The 19,729-nt window shown below is 32.2% G+C and overlaps 2 protein-coding genes across 4 annotated transcripts; both read right to left on the bottom strand.

Moving 5' to 3' along the window:
- Positions 1-2,362: 2,362 nt before the first annotated feature.
- LOC110812483 (RING/U-box superfamily protein) lies at positions 2,363-15,492 on the bottom strand. Of its 3 annotated transcripts, XM_022039266.2 has the most exons (10): positions 15,162-15,492; positions 14,843-14,903; positions 14,197-14,700; positions 13,710-13,761; positions 13,583-13,628; positions 13,396-13,477; positions 13,135-13,279; positions 12,938-13,040; positions 11,231-11,297; positions 2,363-3,298 (listed from the first exon to the last, which is right to left on the bottom strand). In XM_022039266.2, the coding sequence occupies exons 3-10, from the start codon at positions 14,386-14,388 to the stop codon at positions 2,720-2,722; spliced, it is 1,266 nt and encodes a 421-aa protein (XP_021894958.2). In that variant the 5' UTR covers positions 14,389-14,700; positions 14,843-14,903; positions 15,162-15,492; the 3' UTR covers positions 2,363-2,719. The 3 variants fall into 3 exon arrangements, with proteins under 3 accessions (XP_021894958.2, XP_021894959.2, XP_021894960.2); XM_022039267.2 differs by lacking the exon at positions 14,843-14,903; XM_022039268.2 differs by lacking the exon at positions 14,843-14,903 and having other exon boundaries at positions 14,197-14,452.
- Positions 15,493-18,397: 2,905 nt separating this feature from the next.
- On the bottom strand, positions 18,398-18,733 carry LOC110807022 (VQ motif-containing protein 1-like). Its single transcript, XM_022032043.2, has one exon. The coding sequence runs from the start codon at positions 18,731-18,733 to the stop codon at positions 18,398-18,400; it is 336 nt and encodes a 111-aa protein (XP_021887735.1).
- Between the last annotated feature and the right edge of the window lie 996 nt (positions 18,734-19,729).

Here is a 19,729-nt window from a genome sequence, read left to right as displayed (position 1 = left end):
TAGGCCCCTTCTCATAAAACCCATTTGTACTATAAGACTATTTTATTTTAACCTATCCTTTTTTAGTACTTCCTTTACATATTTATACATGTATATACATATATAAACTTTTAAATTTTGTTGTTATTATGTCTAATTCCATTAACAAATTTTAAATATTAATATTCTATTTATACACTGTTTGAACCCTATTATAAGGGATTGTCGATATGTACAAAACCCTTTTTTTTAATTATATATATATATATATATAAAAGATAACGTTAATTTTTTTTTAAATCGTTGCAAGTATTGTAATTAAAAGAATGTAAATATTATGAAAAATTATTTTTTAATTTATAAATAAAATAAATTTACAGAAATTTATCTCAACTTAATTTTTATTAACATATTAATAAATTTAAATATTAAATTTAAAAAATAACGAAATTCATGACTGATGAATATATTTGTTCCAAAATTAGCATATTTAATTTGAAATTCAAAAAAGATTTGTCCATCTCTAGTTAGTTTTTTCTTTTTTTAAAAAAAAGATAATATATATAATGAAAGCAATTATCAAAATTAACCAAAAGCTTAATCCAGTGATTAATTCTTAATCCGCTTGTTTTGTCAACAAAGACCTGTAAAGCATTAAGTCTTTAAGTACTATCATTATTTCATAATTACATGTATATAATAAGTATTAATCATTATACCATAATTATATGCGTACAAAATAGTTATTCATAGTCTTCATTTTAAAATATAAATATAATTAAGATTCAAATTAAAATTTTCAATTTAATAGTAGGAGTATTATACCTTCTAAATTAGATATTGTTGACACTAATCGTTTTTATGTTAAGTAATGGTTTTGTGGGGATCAAATATTTAACTTGTCTCGGGCATAATCTCTCATGACTTTACTAAAGTTAAAAAATAGAGATTCGACTAATGTATGTATGTCACTATGTGAATGCATCTATATATATATATATATATATATCAAACCCAGCAAATAAATAAATAGGGAAAATAAAGTGTGAGAAAGAAAATATGAATGAAGTATTGCCTTACAAGAAAGTCCATACAAAAACACATGAATATCTTCAAAATTCATAGAAATCTGTGGAGACCCACCAATTATTAATTTGTTGGATGGAAAGTGGGATTTTATTTATTGTATCAGCCTTCATGTTGTTACAATTTCCAAGTTTCATGTGACCAATTTTAAATAATAATAATAACCAAACTTATAGGCAGCTCCATGAGACTAAGCTAGCCTAGTATTATGATTTTTAGTTTGCGTTTACTTTACTAAAAATGTATACGTCATCGATTTATTAAATTTTAAACACTATTAATACACACACACATATACATATATATATATATATTAATCAATAGTGGGTTTTTTTGAGACTTATCGGTGCTAATAATTTTGAGTCAACGCCCTAAAAGATAGATGTATATATTTGGATTCTCGTAATTTTATACGAGAGCCAGTTGCGCATCAAAAAACTATTTAAGGTAACATGATTTAGTTGTTCCTTTATCTCTCTAATTATGATCCTAATAATTCAAACTTATCACATGCTAATGAATTATTTAATCGTCTCCTTCTCCATTTTAGTCAAAACCAATCACGGCTTGCACCCACCTATAATACTTATATGTCTCTGTGTGTGTGTGTGTGTGTGTGTGTGTATATACTTGGCAGACAAAACCTATGATCTAATGCTACACATTTCACACGGCAACAAAGACAAACTGAAGCAAAGGACTTAACTTGCTTTTCTTCCTAACTTCGACTAACATTTAACTCGCTAGATAGTCACTTGGAATGGGTCCTAACCAAAAGAAACAATGGCAGGGAAGGCAGGAGGGATCAAACTAGAAGTTACTCAGAAAAAAATATGATAATGCAGTAAGGAATAAAGTATGTATCTAACATTTGTGCTGATTGTGGTCCTAACCATATTAATTATCATCATTCAATGAGAGAAGGCAAAGTGCAATGGGCCGCTAGGAGTGATGTTTCTTGGCAATGCATGTGTGATGTGAAATCAAAAGACACATACAACTCCTTCCAACTGTGCCTCATAACAGACACTAGCATGTGAGATTCAACAGTCTCATATTTTCTCCAACTACCCAAATCTTTCTCCTGCCCCTTCCTCTCTATATTTCTAGCCTGCCCACAACAATATCTTGAAGATCTGTGCTCATAAATTTTCCTCTCAACTACAGAAAATAAATTTTTAAATAAATGCCCTTTGATGATATTTAAAGGTTAAATAAAATAAAAAACTCTAAAACACATGTTCAAATTTATCATGTCATGACAGAAATAACAAAATCAGAAGTTGCAAGAGATCAGTTGGGCCAAATAATTCTGAAAAGAATACCATAAAATGATTATCTCAGTCAGACTTGCAGACAAGCTTGTAATTAATATGGACAAGAAAGGAAGAAGAGAATCGTAATGAATACCATAAGCAAGCAAGCTTTTTCCATTTAACTAAAACTAATCTGTTTTCTTTTGGCATCTATATATGGACTGATAGACAATGCAAGGAAAAGAGAGAATCATCACAGACTTGACCATTCAACTAATTTCATGCACCTAGTCTTGTACTTACCACCTGCACAAGACTTCAGCTCACCTTTTTGAAATCATGGTCAGTATCATCCATTCAACTGGATGGCAGCTAAATTGGAAAGCTTTGTTTTTGAACTATTGCCATGAAACTCCCTGTCCACTTGTCACTGCACGGGCCTCAGCCAGAGAAACAGCCACGGCCAACATCATCTGCTCCTCAAAACTCTCAGGAATAATGGGTGCTGGAACATTTTGGAATCTATCCCCAATTTCATCTGGATCTGATAATGTCGAAATTCCCCCAGCATCTTCTGTCACAGCAGAGCTAGCATAGCTCGTCCCAGCTTCAGCCACCTCAGATCCGCGATCTACCCCCCATTCTCCATCATTACTTATCATTGCTGGTGATGCATGGACAGAGACAGGATGATAATTCTCAGCCTCCTGGTCTCCGATGTTGTAATACGTACCACTACATGGAAGCATGCTGAAAGATGACATATTTGCAATTCCATTCGGGTTGTTAGATGATTCTCCAACCATCTGCTGCTGACGTTCAGCAAGAGCAGCTATTGCACAAGCAAGACCACCAGAAGGAGATGATGATGACCCTGCCACTGATGCCATAGCTGGGGACACAAAACGATCTTCTGCAACATGTTGTTCAGAAGCAGAAACATCACCATAAGCTGGATCTCTGTGTCTGCCACTCTCCTGTAAATAACATTTTTGCACAAATCAAAGCATCATGGTTAAGGAAAAATTAGAAATACGTGAAAACTTTTCACTGTGTGAATTAAATAAGAGACAGATTCAACAATAAAGCAACTGAATAATGGTGCTTCCCTGAAAGAGAGGGACGTGCAGAATAGTAACTTAAAATTTAATGCTTTGGTAGGCTGATAAGAAAGTTTTAAATATTTATCCGTAAGTATACTATGAAAAGCACCACCAATACATAATTCATATATTGTGTGCAGCATACCCAAACATAAGATATCTACATATTTCCAAGGAAAATTCATCTGAATCAAGTTATCCTAAAGCATAAGAGCAAGTCCAGTCACTGGTTGCTGCTGTAACATAGCTCTTTTGCTTTCTCCATTTTGTTTTGGTAAAACCAGCTTATAATCACTCTCCAAGACCATCATGATCCAAATAAAGAGTTGACGCAATTTTCTCAAAAAATTATACATACAGGAGCAACATAAACTGAATGCCCAAACTACCATGCTTCCATCTGATCAGGTTATGGCTAGAACCGACATATTCGCATCAAGGCTACATAAATTTCCTTTTATACTAACATGAAAAGATAGGAGGTGCAGTAAGTATGCAGAGTGCTTATGGACCTCTAAATCCGAGGAGTTGGTGGCTGATCCTTAGACAAGTAGTTATTTCACGCAATTGCAGAATACATGAGCAATCTGATCTGAACTGACATATCTGTTGTTATCTTAGCATTCAACAAATCAGACTAACTCAACATCAAAAAGAAAAGAAGCCTTGTAGTTTGCAAATGACACATACAATTCATCATGACAAGTTATTAGCTCTTGAAAAAAGAAGTAAGATGGCTTCCCAAGCCAAGATTGCATTGGAAGGGACCCAAGTGGTAAATGATGTTGGATTCTGTTAAGGACATTTTAATAGACCAAAAGGCATGATTAGATTTCCCAGTCACAGGATTTAGTGCATAGAGATTAAAGTCATAATGTCATTACCACAGAATTGTTCTTGAGGCCAAATACCACCAATAAGCTTGGAACTTATTTGTCATATCTTTATACCTTTTTGTCATAGTAGCTTATAAACTGGTTTGGCCAAAAAAAAGTCAAATAAATGCCCTCAACTTGAGTTGAGGGAACGACCCCTTTCCAAAAGGTGCGAGGAAATTATAATCATGCAAAGTTATCCAACAACACTAGGAAAGAGTAATTAGCATAGAGAATGTTAACTATCATGCCAAATGAGGATTTGACAAATTTCTGGAAGGAAAAAACTTAGATACGTATCAACAAATACACAAAGATTTTACATGGCATTCCACTGCACCTTTAAGAAGGTAACAGAAAATAACCATTGACTGAGAGCATCAGAAAACTAGCAAAGCATTATATCCAATTTCAGAAAAAAAGGAAATATTTTCTGCCAGAGAAAGCAGTTCATTGGATTCTCACGGATCAGCTAAGTTTTACAAAGTATAGTCCATAGCAGCTAATGCTACTTGCAGAGTGAAGAATTACGGGCATCTGTCATCCATTACTCACCAAATTCTTTCTTATTCACCAATGCCATAGCTTTGAATTCTGAAGCTGAGAAGATATGCAGAGTATACAAAAACTGTCCAACAGCTCTATGTCTATAGTGCATACAACTTTTCCACTCATAACATGAAATAAAATAGGAACTTCAGCTTCTTGCCAAGACTTATAGTTTCCTAGTGGTATAAAATTGGTGGAGATACAGCGTTAACTAAAATGGTGATAACACAGTGGTCGAAGCAGGGGATGATTCAATCGGGAAAAATGAATATGGAGATTTATAAAAGAAGGTATACTGTGGAGAAGGGTGATAGAAGTGAAGTTCAGAACAGATGAGAAACGATAGTGTATTAGGGCCTTGGCAAGACCACACGAGAAAGGAATGTGGAAAAAAGTTGCATGGGCAGAAACAAATTCCAGGTTTGCATTAGATGGAGGGTTGACAAGGGAGATAGAGTCAAATTTCAGAAAAAAATTTGCATGGATAGGAACAAATTCTAGATTTGAATTAGATGGAGAGTTGGCAAGGGAGACAGAATCAGATTTTGGCAAGATCCATGGTTGGCATGTGGAGCCCTTAGAGACCAGTATCTTCAGATTTTTTCCATCACATGACAGAAGGAGACTATAATAACTGAATCATTTTGGAGAGTTTGGAGGAGAGGGAAGGAGTCGTATGTCAATGTACTAAGAGACCTCAACAATTGGGAGATTAACGAATATGAGAATCTCCTAAACACTCCATCCCTCATGTCATTGGACAGTAACAGTGACCAACCAGTGTGGAGTCTAACTACTACAGGATCCTTTCCGGTCAAATCTTTCTAAAAGTATCTGCCTAAGCATATAACACTGGCACCAGGTTTCCTTTTAGTCAAATATGGAATATTAAAGCACCTTCCAGAGTTGTTTTCTTTGCGCGAAAAGTTGGTGTGGGGGGGGGGATATTTTGACCATTGACAAATTAATGAAAAGGGGAAAGATTATGGTAAATGGTTGCTGTCTATGTAAAAGCGATGTAGAGACTTGTAATCATGTACTATTATGGTGTCTGATCACCAACAAATTATGAACTATAATTTACAGGTTATTAAGGATAAGTTGACTGATGACTGGATTGGTAAGAGATGAAATCTGAGCGGGAAAGGGTATCAGTAGTCGGAGGCAACATGTGGACCTCATCCCACTCATTATATTTTGGATGGTTCGGAAGGAGACAAATAAAAGGGCTTTTGAAGGGATAGATGATAATTTTGGTAGCATTAGGAATAGATAGTTCCAAACTCTTAGTTTTTTTATTTTGGGTCATCCTTTATATGGAGGATTTAGGAAACCTTATTGATATCTTGTCGGATATGCAAATACTTTGTACACTGGTTGACACCTTCTTGGTGCCTGTTTATCAATACTACACAGTATACTTCTTATTTCAAAAAAAATACATGGTGTTCACCTGTCAGTATTAATAGGGAAAGCCTCTTCCCTCTGGTAAGTCAAGCATTCATGAGGTAGGGCATTTTGCTTTTTATGGATTTAGAGAAAATGATTTCCTTTTATGTTGAGAAGAGGCAAACCTATTACAAAAAGAAAAAAAAAGGAAACTAGTAACAGCAGACCAAATCAAATCAAATCTATATATCAGGACTTCCTAACTAGTATGCCATATTTTTAGTAAGATAAATTTCCTACTATTGGACACATGATTGAGCAATTTTACAACACCTTCCCTCAAGCTAATAAATATACATCTTCCATAACCAGTTTGAAGATACCCCTCAGAACGTTGCAAAATTATGTAAGTACATAAACTGAGGGATGTAAGGAGTACAAATCAATCCACTATTTGAGTTTTCTTATATGAAATGTTTGTCGGCTTCAATGAGTTTGATTTTATCATGTTTCACAGGATCGGTGATCAGATGTTAAATGACAGACTTATTGTCATAAAAAATTTAATTGCCGTTGCCATCTAATCTTTAAGTCTTCTAAAGTTATCTTGAATCATAATAAGCCACACTCTCTCCATGTCATTACCTTGAACTTTGCTCCTGCACTTTATCTAGCAACCACATTCTAATTCTTACTCCTCCAAGCCACAAGATTATCTCCAATGGAAGTACAATAACCCACAGTAAACTATCCACCAGCTGGTGAGCCTACATATTCTGCATTGACATGTGCCTCAATAACTAATTCAGTGTTTCTTTTGGATATAAATTGTTTTGCTAGATTTATTCTTTAGGTAATAGTGTCCTAAACTTCATGAAGGTGAATGCTTTCTGAGCTTACATATAAATTGGCTAATCATGCGTCATGATATATACAATATCTGGCTTTGTATGAGCAAGATATATAAGTTTTTCTATTAGTTTGGTACATCTCTCTGTCTATAACTGAATCTCCATTTATCTCTCCCAGTTTGTGATTTTGCTCAATTGCTATGGAGGCAGGTTTAAACATTAATTTTCCTATTTTCCTTAAAAGATCAATCATATTCTTTTGCTGTGAAATAAAAATGTTTTTTCCCTCTTTTTTTGAAATAAAAAGTGTGAAAATATATTGCTATAGGCACCAAGGGGGTGTTACCTATGTACAAAAATTTATATATCAATCAAATTATCCACAAGGTTCATCACTTCCTCCCTAGAACAAAGAGGAAGATCCTGTAACAAACTTAAATGATTGGGAGCTGGAGGAGTTTGAGAATTTCCTTTCACTGATGGCCAGTGTTCCCTTGAGAGACAATCCGGCCACCCTCATCTGGAAACTGAATAAGAATGGCAAGTTCTCCATCAGTTCTTTCTATAAAAAGACTGCTGGTTTGAGGGACCGGAACACTTCTGAACAACAAATTTTATTCCCACTTAAATCTATAAGGAAAACTAATGCTCCCCCCAGGATGATTCCACAACTAAAAAACCAATGGTCTGAAACTATCTATTCTTTAGAATATCAAAACCATCAGTGTCCTTAACCCTATCAAAAGCCTTCTTATTCCTCTCTTTCCATACCATCCAAAATATAGTTAACGGGATAATCTCCACATGTTTCCTACAATCACAAATGCCCCTCCAAGCCCAAATTTCGTCCCTCAACGAACCTGCCATGACCCAACAGATTCCAAACTGTCCGTAAACCATAATCTATAACTTATAAACCACAAAGCACTGACGCAAAAGATGATTACAAGTCTCCTCCCTCCCCTTACAAAAATAATAAGCAGTGAACAGTATCTTTCTCCTTTTTTCTCAGATAATCAATAGCCTCCCAAGCAAAGAACAAAACTCGGGCAGGGGCTCTAGGCTTCTACATCTGCTGGCAAGGGAAAATACATCCATTATCTTCATACTTGAATAGCTTCTTATAGAAAGATTTTACTGTGAATGATCCATTCGCTACAAGGCTCCACTATGGAGTGTAAGTACTGCCATCCAAGGTATTGACAGAAATGACATGCAATAATATAAAGATGTCTTCCCTTGAATGAGCTACTTCAATCCTTAGAATGCATTTTCAGTCCCCAAAGCTCCTTTATTCCATCTTTCCGTCTCTTTATCAGCATTTTCTATTACAATTATATCATCGAGATATATCAAAAGAGTTGTGACTCCCCCTAAATCTGTGTTTTAAAAAGCGCTTATCCTACCATAAAGATGTCTTCCCTTGAATGAATTACTTCAATTCTTAGAATGTGTTTTCAGTCCCCAAAGCTCTTTAACTCCATGTTTCCTTCTCTTTATCAGCATTTCCTATCACAATTTTTTTTTGAAATAAAAGTGATTTCCTATCACAACTATATCATTGACATATATCAAAAGAGTTGTGACTCCTCCTAAATCTGTCTTTTAAAAAGAGCTTATGATCTCCCTAACTTTGTATGTGCACGATGAGAAGCATTATTTTTAACAAATCTCCCAAATCAAGGAAACTTTATTGACTCTTAGTTTTCCCTTTAAACCAAAAGGAATATCCATTTACATCTCTTCCTCCAAATTGTCGTGAAAGAAAACATTCTTTACATTGAAATGCTCTAAATACCAATTAAAGTCAGCTGGTAAAGACAACAAAGCTCTTACGTCATTCATTTTCACCATTGGACCAAATATTTCCTGGTAGTCTATAAACTAGGCTTTTGTATATCCCTTTGCCACAAGTTTGGTTTTGTATCTCTCCATGGAGTCATCCAATCTTTATTGTAAACATTTACTTGTATCCCACAGGACTTTTTTCCAAGAGGTAAATCAACAATTTCTTCTCTAGGACCTGCATCTCTTCTCTCACAACTTCTTGCTACTTTTCATCTGATAGTGTCAAATAAAATATTAGATATTCAAATGCTGTTTAGCATACCTAAAAAGCTTCTATGCAAAGATGATAATTTCTCAAAGGACACAAACTTGGCAACGGATACAATGGTTTAGTGTAGAGCAGCTACTTCACCAAGAACCACTTTAATGTAAGGGATGGACTAATACGAATATCTACTAGACCAACTATTTTAATGAGACAACCATCCACAATGCTTATCTTTCAATTGCTTGGGCAGCGAGTATAAATACTAAAATTTAGTAATTGGGGTTATACGAGTTAAGTCTCTGAAGTCAATAATCCATAGGTTCCTAGTAGATTTATCTGAGACAATTCAGAGTGCAAGAGAGCATGCACTACTAGGCTTCTCCGGTGATTCCAGAAACACCCTTATTTTCTTGGTCTCCTCCTTATTGAACTCAATCTGGTGTTAAGACTTTTCTTAATTCATCTAATTGATTTGAGGTTTACTTGGTCTTGGTTTTTCTGTTTTCCTCCGCAACGGCTCCTCTCTGCTTGGTGACTTACCATTCAGTTTCCAATACTTCTCTTTAGTATGCATTGGTCTTCTACTACGTGTAAGTTTTTACTACAGAAAAATCTTTACTAGTTCTTCTCAATAATGCAAGCATGTGCCAGTATATTTCTACAAACTATTTCACTTTTTCTTTCAAAAAAAATATTTCTACAAACTAAATTCATAATCATTTGCATCACAATCCAGACCTTGCAAAAATGTAAATCAACAAGGTCTTCTACGATGTGTCTAATTTTCTTTGGAAGTTGCATCCCAACTCTCAAGAATGAATAACAATATTACTAATACTTTACATTCTCAAGATCCTTGGGCCCGTGCCCAAAGAATCATACAAGGAACCAAGAAATAGGATGAATAAGTCATCATTAGTGTGCATGAAGCTAAAACATCAAAATTAAACACTCTAACAATCTTCGGAGCTATAGTTGTGATATCAGGTATCGTTATTTCGTAATGTTGTTTACTTTTGCATTTCCAAAACATCAGTAATGTCAAAAAGCCATTTCACGTTTTTCACAACTGTCATGATATTTGTGTAATAATTATGTATCATCACTTCCAGTGATATTTTACCAGCTAGCCATGACAAATGTGATCCTAAAAAAATATCATCACAAAGGTGCTGAACAGAAGTGCTGATCCAACATTTCTGTTATGATAACTATGAACATCCACAACACTAATCTCTACCTTAAATGATAAAAGAATGCAAAATATAAGAATGCCAAGTTATTTATTTCTTTTATAAACGAAATCGTCAAGTTTAATATGCCAAGTTACTTGAAACATGGAATTCCATATATTTTTGCATATCAAGAACTTTTTCACACCAAAGCTCTCCAAAGAATTATTGATTAATCTTGAAGTCCATCTACAAATTGGGATGGTACATGTGCAAACAAAACCACATTTAAAATATACAGATATAAGACTGTTTTTGCTAAATGTAAACAACTTTTAGTTTTCATTTCTTACACACATAAAAACATGAAGAAAATTAAGATATTTACATTACAAAATAAGAATAAAAATATGATTGATCTTTCTAGGAACAAATATATAGCATGATTTTGAATTAATAACAAGTTAATTTTAGTGCTTTCTAGAAAAACTTCTCTTTTTTAGATTGCATATACAAATATACATGCATACAATTAGCAACATAGACATACACACATGTATAAATTTATATATACATATATATTAACGTACCTAAATACATAAATGAATATATATGTGTAATAAAAAATAGCAAATGATGTACCAAACACAACCTACTCAATCACTCAACAAATTATTAACAACGGGACAGTAGCAATTCTGGTCCTTTAAAGCATGCTCCTCTTTTTCCCATTGCACCAAAAAAATTATAGTATTTTTTTAAATAAAGAAAAATTATAGCATTTTCTCGCATGATCACTCCTTTTCAAAGACTAATCATAGCATAAAGCAGTCATTCCCGTGATAAAACCAAAGCACTTAGAATCTCACAACTATTTTCAAACAAAAACCAGGAGTTGATAAAGAAAAAGCTACCTGGATGGAAAGCCAGATTGCTTCCATAACCATTATGTCCTCAAGATCAAGGTCAAACTCATCATCCCTGCAATGTAAGCATTTGATACATTAATAGAGAATTTAAAATTTCTTGCAAATCTAAATTGTCAAATGCAGTTTCTGAGTTCAATAGATATTAAGGAATAGAACAATGGGCTGTGCTTTGAAAGCTTAACTGCTGTAGAGATTGTGACATGGTGTAGTAATGGAATAGGCACTTAGTCTTACCATAAAAGAAAGTCAAGGCAAAGGAGATTGTCTAATATCTCAACCAAAAATATTAGAAGGCTCGGAATGATTACTTAAACCAGGAGAAGACTTTGATTTTCTTTTATAACTCAAAAAGGCAATGGAATTCCTATTTCAAAAGAAAAAAAAATAACGGCAAAGGAATTCCTTCCTAAGTGATATGGAAATGTTACCACACCCACAATCAATACGAGTATTCAAGTTTTTCAGTAACAAACAAGGGGAAAGGTGCAGAGAAATGTATCAGATACATATATCGAGTTGTCTGGATTAAATTATTTATTTAGTGCTTCAAGTTTATAGGGCTTTAAGTAATGATCTTTTAGGCTTATAGTACTTTGAGCTAGAAATTTTGTTTGGATACTACCTTTTTGTCTGAGTTTTAAAATTTTAGTAAGCTGTCAGGTCTTTGTAAATAAGAGTTTGAAGCTAAATATTGGTAAATCAACAAAAGATGATAATTTCGTGGTGTTTTAATTGAAAAGTTTTTGGCATGCCATGTTTAAGATCATTGTAGCATATGGTATAAAAGCTTGGAGAATGTTCGAATGGGCTTTTTGTTATTAGCCAGGAGCTCATAAAGCTAATTTTGGTTAAAGAAAAATGTTGAGAGTGCTTAAGCTATCTATATCAATTTTTTTATTTTTTGGGTTTTAAGTGAAAAATCAAAAGCTCATTTGACAAACATCTTTTACTTGAACACCCCTAATAAAAGCAAAATATAATATTTAGGTGACTATTTAATTAAATTAGTAACTTATTATACTTTTTTATTGCTTTATCAAATTTTAAGCTTAGGGGTTTCCTTTTACCAAAAATTGACAATTCAATAGAAATTTAAAAGCCAAAGAAAAAAGCTATTCATCCGAACACTTTTCCAACCTTAAGTCCTATAAACTTCATTCATGCCATTCGAGTTGAAAATCCTATATACCTAAATCATTAAAAACAGCAAAACAATTTAAACACTCTCCTGTTCTATGGACATTTATTTACCAAAAAACCGCTAAAAAAAATCTGCTCCACCAGCTTTTATTTTTTACTTTAAGCTCCATTGCTTTTAGTTTTATTTTTGGACTGCAACTAAACTCTCAAGCTTTTTTCTCACTGAAAACAGCTTGAAGTTACTTTAATCAAGAAACGAAAGACCAAAAAGAAAATATTTTGTTTTCATCAAAACATCTGGAAACACTTTAGATTTATATCTTTAGATTCTTTTTTAGGCCTATTGACAATCCTAAGCAAAAAATCAAAAGATGGGAGACATGGGAAGACAAGCGGTTGAATTGGAATAACACAATTCAAGTAATTATAGCCATCATTTTCAAAAGAAAAAAGGTACAACCATCTGTTCCAGATCCTAAAAGAATAAAATACACAAACACTCACATGATTGTTACTTGATGAAGAATGATAATAGACAAGAACACTGCATACCTATTTCCCCTAAGGTGTGAATGTTGTCTCACTGCCGATGTGACACATGAATCTTGAGCAGAAACAATTTCTTCACTTTCAGTAGTAGATCTACGCGATGGAACTGCACATACAGAAAGGTAAGAACCAAAATTTTAAAAATCTTCATTTTTCATCACTGGAGCTAATGAAATATAATAACCAAAAGCTAAACATACAAGCTGTTGAGCCATATTCAATTTCCCCAGCCAATACGTTTGTGCTCGATGAACACAGTTCTTGTCTTTTCTGCATTCTTTCTTCCTCATCCTGCAGCTCCTGCTGCCGCATCCTAATTTTTGCTTCTATAACACGCTGTTCTTCCTGTGGAATTTGTGAAGGGTACAATATATTTCACATCACTTCCCATATTGACAAGTATCTACAGTTCCTCCAGAGTGAAAATGAAACATGCAAATGATTAGATAATAAACTCTTACAATCTGCTCCAAGCCTTTTTCTTCCTTTGATTTTACACCTCTATACTCCACGGCATAATTTGAGGTTTTACAGAAAGGGCATCTCATGTTAATTAAGGAAGACAAAGGAAATATGAATTTGAGGGGAGCAATAAGATTTCCAAGCAACAATAAAACATAAATACATGAAACTATCAGCATAGGATACTGCGTAGGGCGAGTTGAATTAGGATTTTTCATCTGCAAAAAGCATTCTGTTGCATAGAAGACAAATCAAATTCCATAGATTTGTATAAAGCAAAGCTATAATTTTTTTCAATTCAATGGAAAATTACCTGTACAAATGCCTTTCATGCAACATCTTGATCTGTTGAGACTCGGATAGTACTAAAATAATAAAGAGCAAAAAAGTCCAGAATTGATTGATTAGAGCATGATATACACTACTTCAAACTATCAAAACTGGAGTTGGGTTGGGTTGGGATTGGGGGGGGGGGGGGGATTCAACACAAGTTTATCTAACTAATGGATTAATCTTTACTGTTCTCTGATTGGTCACCCAAAAAACAAGAAGAAAGAAATTAAAGAGGAAAGTAATCTGATCAGAGTTCCCAAAGTAAGGAAGTAAATAAGAGTTCTATTTTTTATTTCACTCAAAACAAAGAATCAAGTGGATTTTCATTTTTTACAAGGCCTTGGGCCAAGTTGAATGGTTCTTTGGACACTGGGAAACTAAAACATCAACGAGATGTGGAATAAAGGCAAAATTCAGAAGACTGATCTGAACAGACAAAATGGAAAATCAATGCTAAAAATACGAACCAAAAAGCAAATAGGACATTCTTCACGATCGTGACAGCATTCTTCATCTCCCGGGTAGCATGGAGCAAGCTTAGATTCAAGAATTAGCTTCCTTAGCTTCTTAATATCAACATCTTTATGAACGTACAGCCCCTGAGGCCTTGTATACCTCTCATCCACCACCTGTCTCTTTCTTCCCAGCTTATTACCCATTAGATGTATGGGACTTAGGTCTGGTTTGCACCTTGTTCCTCTTCTTCTTTGTTTATGCTTCAGACTGTCAAGAACAAATATTAACTGCAACAACAAGAATGGCGAACCATTCTTTTTACAATAACTTGATTGCTACAAAAAGCGTCATTGGCACACTTCTGGAACAGATTGGCAACACATTGAATACATCAAAAAGGGGCTGAATATAAAACCCTAAGTCATGTTTGGTTTTACAACAGAACACTAGAAAAAGAAATTTCTTCCACTGAAATTGGCAGTAGAAAATTGCAGCAGGACAAACTTCACACAAGCCTGCAAACGAGGAAAAAGAAGGGGCAATGAATTTGAATTTTAAAGAACCAATCCAAGCACAAGGCACAAAACAACACTTTACAGTGCCACATTCAAATATCAAGAACCCTAACTTTTGAGTTAGGTCAAACTATCAACGTACCAAGACGCCAGCCTCAGTTCTATTCCTGAGGATTCTCTACCGCCATTAATCATTTGCACAACTGTGAAAGCAATCATAAAAATAAAAACAACTGTGAACACAAACATCCACTTTAACAAAACAAAAGAAGTAATAAAACCGTAAAGAAACAAAAAGAAAACGAGACACAAAATCGACGAGCACGATGCTTCTTCAAGAACAAGGGAATCGCATACTCCACAAACTGAACCGAGGCGCAGGCATATACACAGTAGTAATTATAGAAGTGACGTCAAGAGAAGTAAGTGAAAATTAAGGACGAAAAAAGAAGAAAACAGACCTTGAAATCTCAAAGAAAATGGAATGAAGGTGGAAATGCCAGCCAGAGCAGGGTTTTATATGGATAGACAGAGTCTATCAGAGAAAGAATACAAGATCGAGAGATTTGCTCGCAATAAGAGAAACACGATCAGAAGTTTCTCTGAGAAGAGGAGAGAGAGAGCATTTTTTGCCTATTATATATGTATAAATTAGTACATATGGATTTGTCTGGTCTCTCTGCTTTTGTTTCCTTTCGGCTTCTGTGACGGAAGAGAGAAAATGGAAATATTTTCGTGGCAGGGATGATGATGTGGAGGAAGAGGAAGGAACGAACCGGTAGAGTACGAGACGCGAAAAGAATCATCAGCAATCAAATGGTTAAAGTGCATTTCTCTCACGCGCCTCTCCCTTCGCGTCGCAATTTATCTCATACGATTATGGTTTAATTAAAATATTAATAACAATACAAATAAAATTCACGCGCCCTTTCCTTCGCGTCGGATTTTATTGTCGACTGATAAGATTATGTTTTATTTAAAATATTAATACTATATTAAATAAAAGAAAATAAATTATAAAATTAATCTTTAAAGTCTGTTGTTAGTTATAATATTTTTTGAAATTAATTTTTTAAATAATTAATTCTTTATTTTTAAATAATAATTCAAATAATTAAATATTTAAAAAATTTAAGAAAATAAATTTTAGTAATTAAACTAATTTATTCATTCACTTCAAATAAAAGCATTTTGATTTTGTGATAAATTCATGTTAAAAGATATAAGAAATTCATCGTATAAAAAATAATGTATAAAGGAGTTTAAGAATGTACATTTTAAATTAATTAATTGAAGCAAAAAAACTGATAATTAAAATTTAAATTGAATCAAACAAGTTTTAGTAAATTTCTAGTATAATTTTTTTTTTATATTTATTATGATCATATATCATAATTATTAAATTTTTTAATGTAAACATAATTTTAAACATATTAAAAATAAAACTCATGTTACAATATTAATAATAATTATCTATTGATTGAATGTAATAATAAAATATGAGTGTAGTAGTATTACTACATGATTAATTATTAATTTGCTGCAAATTCTAATATTATAGTGTGGAAAAATTTTAAAATTATGCATTGTATAAACTCTTGATAATTTATTTTTAACCAACACTTCATTTATTATGTAAATTTTCTTTAATATATGATAATTTTTATATTTTCATTATTGTTTACATAATTTTATTTCTACAAAATAATATCTATTATATAATTAGTGATAAAGCAGGAGAGGATGGGCCACGAATTGGTCGAAACTGTCGGGATTTGCATAAATCAGACCGCTTAATTTGTTGACCAAAATCTCTTTTTTAAATTGGGTCTTCTACATATTAATTTTTTTATTTTTTATTTTGCCGACGTTTATATTTTATTTTATTTTATATCTTTTAATATTTTATATCCAATTGGATGACTCCACGTACCTTTCGTCTAATTGACCTTCGATGAAATTAATGTTATAAAAAATTGTTATCTAATGCCCCGGTTGTGAACTTATAAAAATAATTTAATATGCTCAGTTTAGGTAAGAGAAAATAATAAAACTTGAAATTTTGAATTGTATAAAATTTTATATTAAGTTACCATATTAATGAAAAAACTTATATCGTATAAAATTTTATATAAAATTAAAAAATATATCATGAGTTTTACTAACCTTGATAAATCTTGTGATGTGCATTAGTTTAATTCCACTTAAAAATTAACATAAAAAGCTGAAATTATATTTTATTATTTTTGAAACATTTTATATTTTTAAATTAAATTAAATATAAATTTCATAGTCAAGCCTCTAATAACTTTAAATTTTTCATATAATATAAGACTTGAAATGTTTATTTCTGTATAAAGATTAAAGTCATTCTTTTTAAATTATTATTATTTTTTTTTTGTCAATAAATTAAGTCACTCCAAAATTTGCTGAATTCATAGTTTTTTTAACTCGAAAAATTATATGCATTCAACTTTATGGCTATTTAGATTTATGATTTGTTTATTATCATAGTAGTACCAATGAAGATATCAAAAATTAAATTTATGAATACTATGATATCCAAATTTCAAATTACAAAATTATTAAATTCTATTTAATAATTCAAATCAAACACTATTAACAGATAAAATTTGAACTTAAAATAGTTAATATTAGTAGTCTAATTACAATAAGTTATTGAAATAATGATATTCATAACTTATTATAATAATTATTTAGTTAAATAATGATTGATTGAGATTATAATAATTAATTATACATGAAACATGTTAGAAGAGTTTAGGTTATAATAATGCTACTGTTTGGTTCACCCAATTTGGTTATGGAAGGTGAACCATGGGTGTTTTAAGTTGCATAAAATATTGTTATCCAATTGGAATTTGGTCGTTTCTATCCACTTAATTGTTGGTTTCTGCCTCTTTTGATCTTTCTTTCTATTTAAAATTTTTTTTAAAAAAATTGACCCAATAATATACATACATATATACACACACACACATACATATGTATGTATATACTTGCTTTCAAATGAGGTAAGAGTTGGGCTCAAACTTTTTAATTCAAAAAATATATGGGCCTCAAACATTCTTTGCAAGTGTGTTTATAGAGCTATATGGCATGTATGTATGTATACATGTGTGTATGTGGATGTGATGTTTTAAAATGGGATATATATATATATATACATATACATATACGTGTGTATGTGGATGTGATGTTTTAGAAAACGAAACCCAAGCCTAACCCAATCTGCTTCAGGCTGGCCGAAGCCCAATACAAAATGGCTTTATATATATCTATTATATAATGTTATATATATTAAAGAATATGGATCCTCAAAGATTAAAAATAAAAAAAAAAAATTAAGTGGCCGCATGATGGAAATATATTATTCACAATAATATCTTCCCACACAGAGAAAAAAAAAAGAAAATTTGAGAAAAAATTATTCGAAATAAATTTGTAGAAAATAATATATATATATATATGAATATCAAAATGTGTACATATCTGTCGGTGATCAATATACAAGGAGGAGGAGGAATAGGAGGAAAACCATATATAAAGAATGAAAGAATAAGGAGATGAGTAAAATAAAAAAACCAAAACATGTATACATGCATAAATACACACACACATACACACACAGATATATGGATGTGTGTATGTATGTATATGTAGAGAGGCAGTTGAACTAGTAATTATCAGTCCAGGAGCCCCAGAGTAATTCATCAACGGTGGGGATTTCTTTAAGCAACCTATCCAAGTCCTTAAACGAGCAATTCCTCATGAACTCCAAACCTCCTGAACCACTTTCTTCTTCTTCTCTCTTCATCGTACCTTGATGACCTCCAAAGGCACCCTGCAACTTTCTTCTTGAACCTATCGGCGGCACCGTGGCCACCTCCGCCTCCTTCCCTGTCAGTCTCTGTACAACAGACTTAAAACTCGTAGCGTCTGTTTCTACATACTCCGTGTTGATTATCACAACCTTCATCACCTTCTTATCACCACTTCCAGCTCTCCCCATAATCACAGGCGAATGAACTAATCTTTTTTGGTGGGTGTGTAAAGGTCATGCAGTGGAATTGGATGTATCATAAACACACACAACACACATATATATATATATATATATATGAATGATTGATAGAGAGAAGAGAAAGAAGATGAGATGGGTTTGACCGTTAACATGGATGCGGACAAGAACCAAGCAAAAGTTGATATAATAATTAATTTGTCGATGAAGTAATTTGAGTTAGTCAAAGCACGCATTGATTGAGTTAGACAGTCACCATCATTAATGAACCTCACCCGAAACTCCTACATTTTGTATTGGGTAAATATTGAATCTTTTAACTTCTAAATTATTAAAAGTAAAGAAAAAAAAATATATATATTTTAATATAGATAAGAGTCAAATTTATTAAAAATAAAAAAAATATTATCAAAATCAAAATTCATTTTGTATTAGATGAAAGTTGAATTTTTGAACTTTTAATTTATTGAAAATAAAGAGAATATTATTTGGTTAGTATTTTGTATTAAATAAGAGTCAAATTTTTAACATCTAATTTATTAAAAATAAAGAAATACTATCTAAACCAAAGGACATATGTTTTTTTTTCCCCTTTACTTTAAATAGTGATTGCAAAATAAACTATTTAAATAATTTTGATTTAAATTAATACTTACATATAAGGAAGAAAGTAAATCAATAAATAAAAGAATATTTAGAAGTAATTAATTAAATCTTTGATAAATTTTTTAACAAAAATCTTTTGTTATTTAAATGATCTAATAATCAATTTTTTTTTTATTATTATACAATTTTTTTATTGCTATAATAAATTTTGACCAAATTTTTATAACATAATTAATTACGCATCGTATGGAACGTTTCACCGGTAGAGTAAATCCGTACGTTGATTTCTTTTTCCATATTTTTTCAAAACAAATATTTTAATACGTTATTAATTATTAAAAATTATACTCTTTTTGGAAATTACCTAAAATTTCGTGTATA

This window comes from Carica papaya, chromosome 4 (genome assembly GCF_054855325.1).
Source record: "Carica papaya isolate Zhongbai chromosome 4, ASM5485532v1, whole genome shotgun sequence".
Taxonomy (NCBI): domain Eukaryota; kingdom Viridiplantae; phylum Streptophyta; class Magnoliopsida; order Brassicales; family Caricaceae; genus Carica; species Carica papaya.
Note: the sequence above shows the minus strand (reverse complement) of the source record. Positions and strands in the feature narration are given on the sequence as shown.

Bases quoted from the DNA above. Each gene is read 5' to 3' on its own strand.
- LOC110812483 (XM_022039266.2), bottom strand. From the start codon at position 14,388: ATGGGTAATAAGCTGGGAAGAAAGAGACAGGTGGTGGATGAGAGGTAT. The intron at 13,478-13,582 runs GTATCCTATGCT...AATTAACATGAG, and splicing joins AATTCAACTCGCCCTACGCA to ATGCCCTTTCTGTAAAACCT. The intron at 11,298-12,937 runs GTATGCAGTGTT...CTTACATTGCAG, and splicing joins TCACACCTTAGGGGAAATAG to GGATGATGAGTTTGACCTTG.
- LOC110807022 (XM_022032043.2), bottom strand. From the start codon at position 18,733: ATGGGGAGAGCTGGAAGTGGTGATAAGAAGGTGATGAAGGTTGTGATA.